General features: G+C 42.9%; 1 protein-coding gene across 16 annotated transcripts in view; it reads left to right on the top strand.

The window, feature by feature from the left end:
- Positions 1-16,779, top strand: part of PPP2R2B (protein phosphatase 2 regulatory subunit Bbeta) — a 489,623-nt gene that overhangs the window by 439,443 nt on the left and 33,401 nt on the right. For all 16 annotated transcript variants that reach the window (NR_073602.1, XM_063723934.1, XM_063723933.1 and 13 more), the window contains 1 exon segment: positions 7,344-7,508. Coding sequence is in view for 15 of the 16 variants with exons in the window: in XM_063723934.1 (XP_063580004.1) it covers positions 7,344-7,508 (165 nt within the window). In the remaining variant the exon portion in view is untranslated.

Below are 16,779 nucleotides of genomic sequence, written 5' to 3'. Positions count from 1 at the left end.
GCCAACTGGACTCTAGGGATACTTCAACTTTGACCTTGGTCCTAACAACCCTGTACAGCGGCTTCATTTTATTTGTCAACCAAGCTGAGGCCCCGTTAGAGTCGATTCCCTAATTAAGGGACCAGGTAGCCTCAACTCTTGGCTTCCAGGTTCCAGCACTCATTACTACCATGGACAGCAGCTTCCTTTTAATTCAGTGGGATTCTGCCAGGCAGGCTTCCAGGGGAGCTGTGAGGTCTAGTACAAGTTTCTCCCCTGTTGTTGCTTCAGTGGCTTTCACCCTGCCCAATACATATTTAATATGACACCATGTGTCTCTTTGTCAGTCTCCTCATATTGAGCCTAGGAATTGGCAAACACTCCATGAGTATTTACACACTGGCTTTTTTTTTAAGCTCTTAAGAGAGGAATATCCCTTGGAGTCCTCTTTGGAGATTTCCAGTGTCTCATCATCAAGCAACATGTCCTTTCAGCTAATAAGATCTTTATGTTTCATAATCATTGCTTAATATCCAAAGATTAAATTTAGACCATGGAAAGGAAAAAAGACCTCAAAGCAACTCATGTCCCTAAAAGGAAATCAAACTCATCAAACAAATACGCTGTGTTCAAAGATATTACTATTTTCTACCTTCAGTATTGGCAGACTTCAAGTGGGATATGAAAAGCCTCAGCTGCTTTTGAATGTGGGTACTTCATCCTGGTAAACATAGATTCCACTCTTCAGCTTGGCCAATGTTTATAATACTCAGCCCTGCAGAAAAGCGTCCTACTTGGCTCTCCTATCCTCCATTGGCTTAGACAGGAATTGGGGAAATATGCATGTCAGTATTAGCAAAATCAGCAGCAATGGGACAGAGGCATATGAAAGTCACCTCACAAAGGCAATGCATATAAACCCTATCCTTGGAGAAATATGTGTTTCCTTCAGGAGAAGGAATATTCACTCTAGTGTAAAACCACTTAAATTATCTTTTCCATTATCTTGTTTAATAATCAAAATTCTTAGAGGCTGATAGGGTTACACCCATTTGTAGGCAAAGAAATGGAAATCCAGAGAGATAAAATGACTTTCTCAAATTCTCTTAGCAAAATAGAGATAGAATCAAAACTGAATCCCAATCTCTGGTCCCCATTTTGTTACAATCACAATATTTTTCACAACATTATCTCAAACTTTACCCATCGAGATGAGGTTCCTGGTCTCGCAGCTCTCTCACAGATGATTTTAAGCCAGGGAAACTGCTATTTTTTAATGCTTATTGTTTTCTTTGTTTAATATGTATTCATTGTAGAGATTTGGGGAAAATAAATGACCAAAAATCTTACTACCAATTTTGCTGTCTATACATTGGATTTGCATCACAGTTTTAACTTAATGCTAGCTAATTCAACAATGTGGGTTCAGGGGGAAATAAAAGAAATTTAAAAAGCCAAAAACAATTTAAAACTCCTGATTTACCCAAGAATCTTTCTTCTTCTTCTTCTTTTTTTTTTTTTTTTTTTTTTTTGAAACTTTCCTGAGGAAAGAAGTTCAGGTTCCTAATCCACTTTTTTTGCATTAGGACATTCCTTTTATTGATATTATTTTTAATACAAATAATACATTAATACAAGTTTTTTTTTGGTAAATTACTTTAGCAATAAACAATTCACCTCTTACTCTGCTAAAAGGTTAGAACAGGTTGGCAAACTATGCCCACAGACCAGATCAATCCCAAAGTGTTTTTGTAAGTAAAGTTTTGTTGGAACACAGCCACACTCTTTCAGTTACATATTATCTATGGCTGCTTTCCTGCTGCAACTGCAAAGTTGAATAGTGGTGGCAAAGGCCCAAAAGGCTGAAAATACTTGCTACATGGTCCTTATGGAAGCTCGCCTAGTTTAGGATATGGACTCACACTTTTTTCTATCCATTTATATATCAGGCATATTCACAGACTATTTTATTTTGTATATAGTTGGGATTATACCATATGCCTTTTTTCTTTTTAAAACAATTTTTTATTTCCACAGGTTTTGAGGAACAGGTGGTATTTGGTTACATGAGTAAGTTCTTTAGTGGTGATTTGTGAGAATTTGGCGCACCCATCTCCTGAGCAGTATACACTGAACCCAATTTGTAGTCTTTTATCCCTCACCTCCTTCCCACCCTTTCCCCCTGAGTCCCCAAAGTCCATTGTGTCATTCTTATGCCTTTGCATCCTCTTAGCTTCCACTTATGAGTGGGAACATACAATGCCAAGAACCTTCCTTCTATTCAATCTAGGATGTATAGAGACATAATTTCTCTCTCCCTTTCCTGCTTTTACTGCTTAGTAGTTATCACTGCCTAATATACTGTGTATAATACTCATTTACCTTGTTTATTGACTGTTCCCTACTAGAATATAGGCTCCATGGATCAGGGGGTCTTGGGGCCTGCTTTGGTCACTACTGTATCTCCTGCACTCAGAAGAGTACGGGCAGGGTGCAGATTCTTTGGAAACACTTGTAGAATACACAAAGAAAGAAATGAGTGAATGGGCCCTTGTCTCTCTCTCTCTCTGTGTGTGTGTGTGTGTGTATGTGTGTGTGTGTGTGTGTGTGTGTGTAATATCTTTTACGTGGTCTTGGTCAGACTGTATATACTTTGTACCTAACTTTCCTTGCCCAAAATAATACACATCATAAGTATGGAAGTATCCTAAGTTTTTGTTTTGTTTTTCAATACAGGGTCTGGCTCTGTTACCCAGGCTGGAGTGCAGTGGCACAATTACCACTCACTGCAGCCTCAACCTCCCAGGCTCAATCAATCCTCCTGCCTCAGCCTCCCCAGTAGCTGGGACTACAGGTGCATGCCACCACACCTGGCTAATTTTTGTATGTTTGGTAGAGATAGGGTTTCACCACGTTGCCCAGGCTGGTCTCAAATTCCCAGGTTCAAATGATCCACCCACCTTGGACTCCCAACTTGTTGGGATTGCAGGTGTGAGCCACCATGCCTGGCCCTAAGGTTTTTTCCAGCCTGAAATACAACTTTATTAAAAGAAAATGTGGAAATTGTACTGATCATTGAAATCAAAAGAAAAACCATTCGTAAACCCACCCTGATAGAACTATCACTAATGTTTTAGTGTCTTCCCATTTAGCTCATCATTTTCAGAGTATAAGTTCTAAATGACATCATCATACTGTTGTTAGAATTTTGTGCACTATGGTTTTTACAGACTTGGAAATTTCACTGCAAAAACAATTTAATGAGATATATAAAAATTCATCTAATCACTTCCTTATTCTGTATATTTATCTAAGTTGTCAATCTTTTTCTACTATCATACTGGACTTTTGTTTTCTTAAAAAGCTTTTTCTAAACTTGGGATTAGGAAATGATGTTTGAATGGCCCCCATGCTACCTCTTACCATCCTGCCATGACCCTCTCCATTCCCTCATCCCACACTGATGAACCATTTATGGCTCTGGCTTCTCATTTGTTTGAAGTGGATCCCTTAAGGAGTGACCTCCTGGTGTCTTCAATTATTATTTTAAATGATGCCTTAGGCCACTGCCTGGCACAGCGGTGCCCTCACCTTCCCCTCTTCTCCCTTCCAAGCATGGAGCTCAGCTGCCAAGCTGGCTATGCCCCCTCCTGTCCTCAGAGCTGCCTCCAGAGTCCCAGCAGAGAGCCAGATTAACCCCTTTTGTTAGCAGATGTAATTTGCCTGGGCTCAGCATTAGTAAGAAATGCCGTAAGCAGTCAGGTCAAGAAGAACAGATCTGTCAAGCCCCAGGGTTAATTTAATAGCAATCTGTTGGCTGTCGGGGTTGTATATTAGCCATGAATTCAATGCTCTGTTTTGCTTTTGCCATCTAGTTATTTGGGACAACAGGGAAATAATTTGGATAGAGAGCTCTAAAGGATTAAAAAAAAATTTACTGGCAAAATGCATCATTCCATTTTCAAGATTATACGTGGAGCCACGAATTGCTCATCTTCTTTCTCCTTCCCTCCCAACATGAAGGGCAAAATTACATATGCTGAAAACATGGATCGCCCTTTAGAGTTGTGCAGGGGAAAATGCCCGGGTTTCTAGAGAATACAGATGTTGAATATCCTCTCCCATCATCCCCATAAGTCGTTTAATTTTTAGCAACTAGACTTCTCTCAAATGTTTCTAGAACTCACCAAATCCTCCAGCAGCTAAAAATCCAAACAATCCCTTATCAGGCTTGTGTCCCAAATTCTGCTTCAAAAAAAAAAAATCTTAGAGCACATAAAAATTCTGGTTCTGGAAAATGCAGTCACCAAAGTGGTAGGTAAATTAAGAGAGCACAAATCTAAAGCCAGAAGAGACGGGGTTGCCCTCTCAGATTAGCTGCGGGTCTTTTCAAAGGAACCAAAATTGTCACATTTTGGCCAGCTTTGTGAGGCCATTCCTCAAGGGAGGCAAAGTGGCATGGTGAGAAAGAACCTAGGCTCCAGAGTCAGACAAGCTTGGGTTCAAATCCCAGCTCTGCCCACTGTGTCACATAACCTTGAGTAATTTATCTGAGTTCCCTCGGCTGTAAAATGGACCTGTTAATAATCCTGCCCTCATAAGGCTGAGATGAGGAGCAAGGGGGACAACACATGGAAAGTGTTAGCACAGGGCATGCCTGGCCCCTGATCAGCATTAGCAACTGGCCATATCTTCCTCTTAACTTCATCATCCCAGTGATTAAAAAGAGGGATAATTGTGGTTTATCCCTGGAACCCCTTTGAGTCAAACTAAACAAGACCTCTACTCAAAAAGGAAGACTGAGACCTGCTGGGGATAGGAAGCCAATGGCTTGGGGATGAGGGCTGGGCGGTGGGTAGGCTTGGAAGGTCCAGTGAAGGAAGGAAAGATCCAGAGATGGCAGCTCTGGGCAGATCTCATGGGCACAGCCCCACTGGCATCCTTGATGGCGGAGGATGTGCCTGGTTTCATAGACATGTTTAGGCACTTTGTTTTTGCACATTCTGACTTTGGGGCTTTATTTTTAGGTGGGAAAAAATAACTGTAGCTGTAGCACCTCCCCCTCCCACACAGCGAAGATCCCTTCCAGTTCAGCTTGTTCTTAGAGCTATACTGGTAGAGGTTGAGAAAGCTGACACCAGATTTTCTTTCCCTATTTGGAGAAAAGAGAAACATGTTCACTGGCACAGTGGGATATCAAGGCTCGCTCTGGAGGATGAGGAAATCTAACAGCAGCTGAACACTAACCTCTGTTTACCCAATGCCACGTCATGGCCATAGAGCCCAGGGCATGGGTCAGTGGCTGAGAGAGCACCGGAGCTGCAGCCTAGAGCCTCCTCCTGAGGGGCACAGGCTCTTGCTCCTGTGATACTAACTGCATGTGATACTAACTGCAATCATATTTATAACTCTGGCAGAAGTTGAGTTGAAAGGTAGTACTTTGTGAATCCAGGAGACTCACATGCCCCAGAGACCCAAGTAATATTTGCATCTGGGTTTGGTGGGAGAAATTGTAGTAACATGTACTGTTAGCTCAGTCTCATGCCAATTTTAGAAAGAACCCAATAGGGTTTATAAGAGATAATGAAGGGGAAAGAGGCACAGTCAAATACAAAGCCATTGTTGCAACAAATTGCGTGTTGGAATGTTGTAGCAGGAGCATAGGCGATGTTTGATCATAGACGATTACTTTGTCAGTGCTAGCGGCACTAAAAATATCAGTGCCTTTGCTTGTACTGCATCTAAACTCTAAGGAGGGGACTATGCTACTAGCTTAATGAAAAACATACAAGACTTTCATCCATCTCAGTCTAATGGGGCAGTTATATCAAGTTATTGCTTGTTGATTCAATACATTGTTATCCAAAATGTGGTGCATAAACTCCTGGCACATGCATTTGCAATTATTATATGTCAATTTTTATGCATATTACTTAAAATGTAGCTACCTTATTAAACCCATGATTTTATGAATATTGGGTTACTGTTTGGATAAAGCTAAGTAAAGAAAAAAGTGAATCAATTTAAAGTTGATCTGAAAGAAAAATGTTAAGTAAAAAGTACTACCTGATGATGCACAGATAGGGCAAAAATCACAAAGGTGGCTCATGAGTGGGAAAATCTAGGAAAAGTGGGAGTCCTGTTGGTCAGCTTCACTGTGTAACAGCATCCACATCACAAGGCTTGTTCTTTGCAGGATATTGCTGGGTCCTCAGACAGCACCTCGGCCCCTCTGTGTCCTGATCCCCCAAGCTCTGGGTGGAGGTGTGAAGAGACCTGTACCAACCCACTCCTTCACTCATGCCAGACATCCTACCGAAGGAGTTTATTTTCATTGAGTCACTTTCATAAATAAAAGACTAAATGTTTCATTCCAATATACAAGGATATGGTCAAAAATAGAGGTATAATTCTTGATCAGAAAGGGAAATACTGAGGAAAAAAAAAAACCCCAGATGATAAAACTAAGGATATTTTCCATGGGACCCTAAAACTTTCCAACTGGATGGCTTGTTTCTGATACTTAAAAACTCCCTCACAAGCTGAAAAGCAGATCACAACTTACAGAGACTAGAAGTCTTATATATCATACATGAGAGAAATTTTGCATAATTATGAAAGAGCACAGACTTTGCACCTGGGATGAAATCCTAGTGTTGTCACGTAGCCATGTGACTTGAAGCAAGTTACTTTATGCACTTGGAGCATCCGTTTCCACCCCTGAAAAAATGAGGATAAGGAAAATGCTGATTATATAGAGTTCTTGTAAGGATTAAATGAGATAAAGTACATGATATGCTTTGCACAGTGAATGGCCTATAGCTAGTGCTCAATTATTGGTGGCAGCTTTTATTATTACCATCAACGTATTATAAAGAAGGGCTTAGGGATTTCATGAAAGAGGATATGCACTCTATTATTATAGATATCACTTATCAGCCCAATAATCCAGTTAAGGAGTCAGATAAAATGAATTATTTGGTTATAATAGGACTAGTACCTTAATCATTATTATAAAATGAGAAGCAAAATCTTTGCAACTTAGTACATTTTAGCCTGATTGCACAAGCAGTTAACTTTAGTCATGAGTGGATGTCTTTTACATGTTTATAGAGGATAAAACACAAATGAGGAGTCAAGAGACCTGAGTTCTAATGCTGCCTCTGACTACTGGGTAACCCTGGGCTATTTTCTTAAAGTTCCTGAGCCTCATCTGCCTGAGACAAGTTTATGATGAAGCTCTACCTTGTGCATAGCAAATGTTGACATATTATACTAATATAAGATGGTGCCATTGCTAATTCTCCCCTTCCTCAAGTTCCTGCCTCCTTCTCCTGGTTCCTTCCTTGACTCGTCTGTGCCAGATATTGTGGATATTAAGCCAGCCAACATGGAGGAGCTCACGGAAGTGATCACAGCAGCCGAGTTCCACCCCCATCATTGCAACACCTTCGTGTACAGCAGCAGCAAAGGGACAATCCGGCTGTGTGACATGCGGGCATCTGCCCTGTGTGACAGGCACACCAAATGTGAGTAGCAGCTGAAGGGAGGTGGGGGGCATGGCCACTGGCCCCAAAGTGCGGGGGGAGAGCCTGGAAGCTTATGATCTCCCTTTCTACACCAGACACACTAGGAGTAAAGAAACTACAAGTGGGAGTCAGCTCCGTATTTTATATTTCGGTAAAGATGAACATTCATGTTCGATTCCAAAACATCTAGAGATGAAAATAAATAAGACATGACCCTCATCAGAAAAGGGTTTAAATAACAGTGTGATGTGATCCAAATTATGTGTTAAGGAAATCATGCTTGCTGCCATGGGGAGAATGACTTTGAGGAATAGCAGGGGGACCAGTTAGGAGACCATTGAAGGGTGGCCTGGACAAAGAGGTGAGTGGAAATTGAGAGGGCAGATGGGTTCTGGACACATCTTTTTTTTTTTTTAATCCATGTAATCTGCACAGTACTGCACAGATCTTGGCAATAAAGTTATCAGGACTTGCTGAACTGCGTGGGAGGCCGAGAACATAAAAGGCATCTAGAACAGCAGCTGGGGGAAGGAGCTGGTGGCTTCTTGGAGAGATTGCGACTATAGGATGCCAGAGCCATGTCATAATGACCATGATTTTTAAAACCCAAATTTTTTTCATCAAAGTGAGTGAACGGCCACAAAAGTAACCAGAGGGGTATTATGATCAGAATTAGTTGTTAGGGAAATTGTTCAGATGGAAGGCAGAAGGATAAAGGTTAAATTCTGGCTGAGAGAACAAAGAAACAAGGAGACAGGTTAGGAAGCCACTATAATATAGATAAGCATTTCTTAACAGTACACCATTGAATCTTGTGCTACATAGTTTTTGTTTCGGGGAAGGGGCTGTCCTGTACATTGTAGGATGTTTAGCAGCATCTGTGGCCTTACCCACTAGATGCCCATAACCCAAGCCCAGTTGTGATAAACAAAAATGTCTCCAGACACTGTGAAATACCCTCTTGGTGAAAACATTGCTCCCAGTTGAGAACCACTGATCTAGACTACAATTCATTCAGTCCCAGATACAGCATGATATTCTTGTATCTGCAATGTATTTGTTACAATAAAGAACTCTGAGTGGTACAATGGAAAGGTAAGACTTATCTCCTATACTCAAGGAATTTAAAATTTGGCTGATGAGGCAAGATGCACCCAGGAAGCTTTTCAGGAACAATGTATAAGGCAGTTTAGTTTTAATACTCAAGTGAATGGTGGAGATAATTATGAGTTAGGCCATTCAGAGAGGGTTGTGACATTTGAAACAGACCTCACAGGGAAGGCAGAGGCTGAGTAGTTGAGTGTTGGAGTACAAGTAGGATTTGGTTAGGTGGGAAACAGGAAGAAGAGTATTGTTGGCCGCAAGCACAGAATGGCCAAAATTCTGAAGTTACTAAAGTAATGGAACATTTGAAGGGTGTTAAATAAAAAGTGTCAGCCTTGGGGGAAAGGGGAATCTTGGGTTAATGAGGTTAAATAGCAATGATGGTTCATATCGGGTTGATCCTTGAAGATCAGATTCCAAAGTTTATGCTGTCATGTATTCATGCATTCAGTGAGTACTTATATTATACCCAGAGTCTGGTTCCCATAGTATCCAGTCCTTCTTAAGCTGTTCCGCCAAATACAGTTCTAGTGGGGCCAAGCCATGAGCCCTGCTGCCATGGAAGGAGGGCACAGAGAGGAATCCAGTTCCTCCCATGTGCTCTGGGTTGGCCCAACCTACCAGCAAAGGCAAAACAGCCCATGCCTGGCAGAGACCAGCGACCCTGGGGGAGGTGCTGACCACAACAGATTTTCTTTGAAGCCTTATTTTTCTTTCTAAAAATTGATGTGTATTTTACATTTTACCCCCATATAATATCTATTTTCACTTTAATTTGATAATTATGTTTCTACCCCCACTCCCAAATTTTAAACAAAATTGGTGTTTCTAAAAGATGTAACATTTATCCTATGGCTTCCTGTACTTTTTAGTATACCCCCGTATCCTCCCCTCTTCCTAACCCCCAAGGATATATACAGGTACCCCAGTTGGAGAAGCATAGTTTCTAGTATGTGGGAGGTAATTTGAGAGCATTTAGCTGGACAGCAGAGTTAATAAAAATTGGGTTTTATGGAAGATTAACACAGTGCTCATGTGAATAAAGGTAGGAGAGTTGGAAGGTTTTGCTTTAGTCTCAATGCAAGGATAATTTGGAACCTAGATAAAGAATGGTGGCTATAGAAATCCAAAGAAAGAGAAGGGGGAAAATGAACATTTTCTTTTAAAATAGCTATGGGTGTTATAAGTGACATTAGTGACATTAAAAGTTGGCATTCGTCATACATGGATGTGATATTAATTGTTCAATGTCATTCCCCTGTAGATAGTAAACGCCTTGAGGATGAGAACTGAATCTGACTTGGTCACATTATATGAACCCCTGACACATAAGCAGGGGTCAGGAAATATTTAATAAATGCATGCCTAAGGGTTGACATAAATAACAAGTGGGAATGGGGATGGATGGAAAGTCTCTAACTCTCTCCCAGAGAGTGAAGGTTTGGGATTCAGTGCGGGACATGCTGTGGGTGAGGTGACATGAGCTGTCTAAGGAAGCAGGGCCTCTCTGGTGAGTGAAGACAGAACCAGGCTTTCTGGGCCACCAACCCAGGGTGGAGGCCAGGGATGGCACAGGAAGCCCTGGCATCCCCATAGCCCAGTGTGGCTGACAATAGCCTCGGCTTTGGAGTCAGACAGATCCGTATGCGTTCTGGATATTGGGGAATCAACTGACTGGGAAGCTTGATGAACTGAACACAAGATAGAAAAAGGGCAAGGCCTTAGAAGCTTTCAAAACTAGAATGGTAAATAACTAATGGGTACTAGGCTTAATACCTGGATGATGAAATAAACACACACAAAAAAACCCATGACACATGTTTACCTATGTAATAAACCTGCACGTGTACCACTGAACTTAAAAGTTAAAAAAAAAAAAAAAAAAAAAAAAACTACAGTGATTTAGAGCAGATGCTTTGGAATCAGAACTCAGCTCTGATACTCAGTACCTGCATGACCTCCAGCAAGTTATTTAATCTTTTGAGCCCCAGATTCCTTATTTGAAAGTAGAAATATTAAGGACAGCATCATAGGGCAGGTTGTTCACAAGAACTAAATTTCATGTGTGTGAGATCCTAGCCCTCTGACAGGCACAAAGGAGTCAATAAGTGACGGCATCAGTTATCACAATTATTCACCCTGGATTCCCCCGGTTCTAGGCCTGCAGACATAAGATGTTCGAAACCCCAACCCTCTTGCCAGATATAGGAGGCCTCATTATTCATTTATTTAATCAATATTTGTTAATCACATACTTTATGTCAGGTACTGTATCAGACTCTGGAGACACAAGGGTAAGCAAAAACAGACCTGGTTTCCTCCCTCTTAGAGCTCACTGTCTATATTAGGGTTCTCCAGACAAACAGAACCAGTAGGGTGTGTGTGTGTGTGTAAGTAAAGAGATTTATTATTAGGAATTAGATCACATGGTTATGAAAGCTGACAAGTCCCAAGCTCTGCAGCCAGCAAGCTGAAGACCCAGGAGAGCCGATGGTGGTGTTCTAATCTAAAAGCCATCAGAGACCAGGCACAGTGGCTCACACAGGTAATCCCAGCACTTTAGGAGGCTGAGGCGGGCAGATCATCTGAGGTTGGGAGTTTGAGAACAGCCTGGGCAACATGGTGAAACCCCGTCTCTACTAAAAATACAAAAATTAGCCAGGTGTGGTGACACACACCTGTAATCCCAGTTACTCAGGAGGCTGAGGCAAGAGCATCACTTGAACCTGGGAGACAGAGGTTGCGGTGAGCTGAGATTGCCCCACTGCACCCCAGCCTCGGTGACAGAGCAAGACTCTATCTCAAAAAAATAAATAAATAAAACCCTCAGGCTGAAGATACCCAAGAAAAAACAGTGTTTCAGTTCAATTCCAGAAGCAAGGGGGGAAAAATACAATGTTCCAGCTTGAAGGCAGTCCGGCAGAGGAGTTCTCTGTCCCTTGCAGGAGGGTCAGCATTTTTATTCTCTTCAGGCCTTCAACTGATGAGATGAGGCCCATTGACAATAGACAGTACAATCTCTTTTACTCAGTCTATTAATTTAAATGTTAAACTATTCCAAAAACACCTTTACAGAAACACCCAGAATTTCTAGCCAAATATCTGGGCACCCCATGGCTCAGTCAAGCTAATACGTAACATTAACCACACTGTCTAAGGAGAGAAGATGTATTAGTTGGAGAATAGAAACAAATATAGCATCGCAACTGCAATACATGTATAAAAGAGAGGCATGTGCTGGTACAAGTAGGGGTGTTGAGGACTCTACAAGGCAGTGACTGCTGAGCTGAGACCTAAGGATGGAGAAGCAGATGGGGAGAGCCCAGGGAAGAATCATGCAGTCATGCAGAAGCAGGAAGCTGGTCAAGCCACACACCCAGGGAGCCCCAGAAGCTGCTTCTCCCTCCAGCCTCAGCCCCACACAGCCCCAGAGAAGCAAAGCTCTGGTGACCGTCCTGAAGGAGGCGGAGGAGCCAGCTACTGGCCTTCAGGCTTCTGCCCAGCCCTGTCCTCCCACTCCCTATTCCAACACCAACAGAGTTCTGAATTGCAAGCTGCCAGCCTACTAATCTAATTAAGAAGCAAATGAAATTCATTTTCCTGACTCCTTCAAAGAACCAACCTTCTTCAGTGAACATCTCCCTTTGTTCAGCTGCTGCAGCTACGGGCCCCAGATCCTGCCAGCTGGGAAAACAAGTTCAATCTGACCCCTCGCCTGACATTTCATATTGATTTTCTCCATCCTCCTCAAACGGCAGCCTGCAGTCAACCGCAGTTCAGCCGAGGTGTGCGATCAGAATTGAGACAGCTCATCAGAGTTCAAAATGAAAAGCAACATTGGCTTTCGGAGATGAGCTCTGAGAAGGAGGGTATTTAATAACCATCAGCATTTAATCAAAATGCTGAGGAGAACCGTGTTATCAGAGCTGCATTTATTAATTTCCATATGTCCCTTACTCTGCATACTCAGCAGGGGTTGGAAGGGATGATTCCTTTTCTCCCTCGCCTATTTTTTTCTGCCACTTCTGGCGGTAGTGACAGGGTTGTGTTTGCAGTTCAGATGCCTGAAACAATAGGGTGCTGATGGCAGCAGCACTTAGCTAGAGTGGATTATTCTTTCCCCTTTCCATGCATGAGTATCGGGGGCTGGGTGAAGCAACTGGCCAGGTGTAATGGACACCAACCTGGGGAATTAAAGGAATTAAGCCTGAACTCCTTTCCAATGTGCCCCGTAAATCTGGTCTCTGCCAACCTTTCCAGGCTCAGCTCCCTGTAGCCTGGCCACACTGGCTTGCTTCCTGCACCTCCAATACATCCAGCCCTTTCCCACCTCAGGGCCTTTGCATGTGCTTTTCTGCCTGGAATGCTCTCCCCCCATGCACTCTACCTGTTTGGCCTGTACTGACTTTTTAAGCTTCTGAGAAAATGTCACTTCCTAAGAGTTAACTTCTCTGTCCACCCCATCTGCACCTACCATCTCTCAATCTCATCACTCTATTTTATTTCTTTATTTCTTTCATAGCCTCCATTATAGTTGTTTGCTTTACTTAGCCTCTGTCTTGCTGACTGGAATACAATCTTTATGAAGACAGGGACTTTATCTCACTAATTACTGAATTTGTACAATACTTACATAGCACCTGGTGGGGCTTCATAGAACATCTGTGGTGGAAAGGCAGGCAGTTAGGAAAAGACAAGTGAAAAAAGACATATTAGTTTACCAGGGCTGCAACAAAGTACCATGGACTGCGCTGCTTAAACAATTCAACTATTTTTTCAAAGTTCTGGAGGCTGGAAGCCCAAGATGAAGTGTTGGCAGGGTTGGTTTCTTCTGAGGGCTATGAAGGAAGGATCAGTTCCACACTGCTCTCCTTGGCTTGTAGATGGCTGTCTTCTCCCTGTGTCTTTATATCACCTTCCATCAGTGTCTGTGTCCAAAATTCCTCTTCTTATGAGGACACCAGTCCTATTAGATCAAGACCCACCCTGATTACGTTATTTTAATTACCTGTTGAAAGGCTCTATCTCCAAATACAGTTATATTTTGCAGTACTAGGAGTTAGGACTTCAATATATGAATGGAGGGGAGGCACAACTCAGCCCATAGTAGGAGGAAAGACATAAAAGTCATCAAGAACACAAGCCCTGGAGCCAGCAGTTCCAGACGTTGTTTCTGGGCCTCATTGCCGCCAGAAGCCTGGGCAGGTGCTGATGTTGACACCTTCCTCCAGGAGGTAAGAGTGGAAAGAGGTCATGGACACAGGGCTCTTGCACAGCCCCTGACACATTGGAAGCACACAATGAGCATAACTTTTATTAAAGGCAGGAAAGAAACTAGACAAAGGACCAAAGGACCAGGATGATAGAAACCTGTGCATTCGGTCTCGACAGTTTCACCAGGCAGGGTTGTCCATGTGTGTTAGGACAGTGATGCCTGGAGGCTTTCCTGTGGTGCTAGAACACTTCCTTTCTGAACAAAGCAGACTTTAATTGATTTTAGAGGCATTGAAATACCTGATTCCTATTCAAAAGCCAGTCTTGAAGGGAGAGGTTCCCCAATAAGTAGGGTGTGGTTTAGCAGCATAAAAGCAGCAGGTGAAATCCTCAAGTGGGACTGGGAAGAGTAAAAGCGATACCTTGAAAGGCTACACAGATTTGACTTGCCAAAGACATGGGGACACAAAGATGGAGCAAGTGGAGAAATGTTTATGAATGTTAAAGCAGCACGCGAAATGATAATCTCACTATGAATGCAGCAAGGTCAGGATGAGTATATGTGGACAAAGACTAGCAAAGGCTATATGAAAGGGATGAGGTCAGGGGCCATGAAATGTGGGCGGTTTTCTTATTTTCTAGATTCCCTCCAAGGTTGTTGTTTTAATTCTGTAACTTGAAGAAATTTGATGAATGACTGAAGAGCCCCACCGGGTGCCTTACCTCCAGGGTGGAGACAGCAGGAAAGATCAAAACTCCCTGCCCACCCCAGCAGCCCCTGTCATAGGTACTGGGATGAGGCAAGGCAGTGAGGCATGCTGTTCCCTGTAAGCACAGCCCAGGACATTTTTGTTTTGTTTCTTCCCCTCTGTCAAACCAAACTGACAGTAGTGAGTGAATTCAGGGACTGGGTCAAAACAGAGGAGGAAAATCAACATAGTTAAGCAGCCACTATCAGCTTGTATCCATGGCCTAATTGGTGCCCTTGAGCAGGTTGCCTAACCTCTGTGCTTCAACTTACTCACCTATAAAATATGGGTAGTGAAAGTATTTACCTTATAGGGTGCTTGTGAGGATTAAATAACACCCATGGAGCCTTTGAATGATGCCTGGCATATAGTATAAGCATCGTGTTATGGTTGGAGTGAAGATGCTGTCTTGCTTCCCTACCACATGTGTCTTTTAAGTGTGGGAGCAGGAAGAGCAGAAGCAATCATAAAAGTAGTAATGTCAACAGCCTTATTCACAGCTAACTTCCATGACATTTTACTGTGTCCAGGAAGTAAGCCAAGTATACATGCATGAGCTCATTTAATCCTGATAACAACCCTATGAGGTACATACTGCCATTATTCACATCTTAGAGATGAGGCAGCTAGCTAAAAGGGGGAAAGATACACTTATGGCCACTAAAGAGCAAGTGATGAAGTTGAGGTTTGAGCCAGACCACCTGTAGCTCTTCAAGAGAACACCAAAAACTACTTATTCAACTAAGATTGATTAAACACCTGCTGGTTTCTGCCTTCAGGGACCATACCTTCTTGTGGGGAGGGATGGGAGAAAACATACAAATGTACAAATAAACAAGGTCATTTCAGACATAATAAAAAAGCTGTAAGAAAATTAGCAGGGTCAGGAAGTAGCGGTAGGTGGCAAAGCCTTTGAATTGAGACCTGTTATCAGAAGGATCCAAAGAGAAAGCCAACATCTAAGTGTGAAGGCCCTAACACAGGAGGAAACTTGTGTGTTCAAAGAATAGAGAAAAAAGATCAGTGGGTAGATACAAGTAGGCTAGGGACAGTATAGAAAGTGAGGCCACAGCCAGGCATGGTGGCTCATGCCTGTGATCCCAGCACTTTGGGTGGCTGAGGCAGGTGGGTTGCTTGAGGCCAGGAGGTTCGAGACCAGCCTGGCCAACATGGCAAAACCCCATCTCTTCTAAAAATACAAAAATTATCTGGGTGTGGTGGCGCACACCTGTAATCCCAGCTACTCAGGAGGCTGAGGTAGGAGAATCGCTTGAACCTGGGAGGCAGAGGTTGCAGTGAGCCAAGATTGTGCCAGTGCACTCTAGCCTGGGCAACAGAGCAAGACGAGAGGGTGAGGGAGAGGGAGAGGAGAAGGAAAGAAAGGGGAAAGGGGAAAGGAAAGGAAAGGAAGGAAAGGGGAGGGAGGGAGAAAGGGAGGGAGGGGAAAAGGAAAGTGAAGCCAGAGAGGTAGGCTGGGGCTAGATCATTGAGAGCTTTATGAGCCAGAGCAGAGCACTTGCATTTCACTCTAAGTGAGATGGGAAACCATGAGATGGTGCTAAGAAGGAAGTGAATACTGTTTATGATCTTAAAAGAGTTCTCAGACAAGGGGTGCCAGGCCTGGAAAGCAGAGAGACCATTTAGAGGTTGTTGCCACAGTCTGGAGGAGACATGATAATGGCTCTGACCAGAGTGGGCACAGTGAAGTGGTGGTAAGTGGGCAGATTCAGGATCACCTTAGGAGGTGAGGCTAAGAGGACTTGCTGAGAGATTGGCAGTGAAGAGGTGATGGAAAAGGGAGAATCTAAGATAACTCGTAGGTTTGGTGCTTGAGTGAGTGTACGGTACCATATACTGAAATGAGGAGACTGGGGAAGGAACAGTTTTGGCATGGAAAGACCAAGCATTTTCTTTTGGATGTGTCCAGATTGAGATGTCTGTGATTCATCCAATTAGAGAAGTCTGGCAGACAATTAGATAACATGAGTCTGGAAGTCTGGGGAGAGGTCTGAGCTGGAGGTATAAATTTAGGAATCATGAGCATGTCATAGCTATTTTAAGCCATAGGATGGGATAATGTCAGTTAGGGCAGAAGGTATGGATAGAGAATAACTGAGGGCCCAGGAATGAGGCGAAGGCCACACTGACATTTACCAATGGGATAGGGGAAAGGAGGAGGTGGCTTTTTACGGATGATCAAGTAT

Source organism: Pongo abelii, chromosome 4, assembly GCF_028885655.2.
Source record: "Pongo abelii isolate AG06213 chromosome 4, NHGRI_mPonAbe1-v2.0_pri, whole genome shotgun sequence".
Taxonomy (NCBI): Eukaryota; Metazoa; Chordata; class Mammalia; order Primates; family Hominidae; genus Pongo; species Pongo abelii.
Note: the sequence above shows the minus strand (reverse complement) of the source record. Positions and strands in the feature narration are given on the sequence as shown.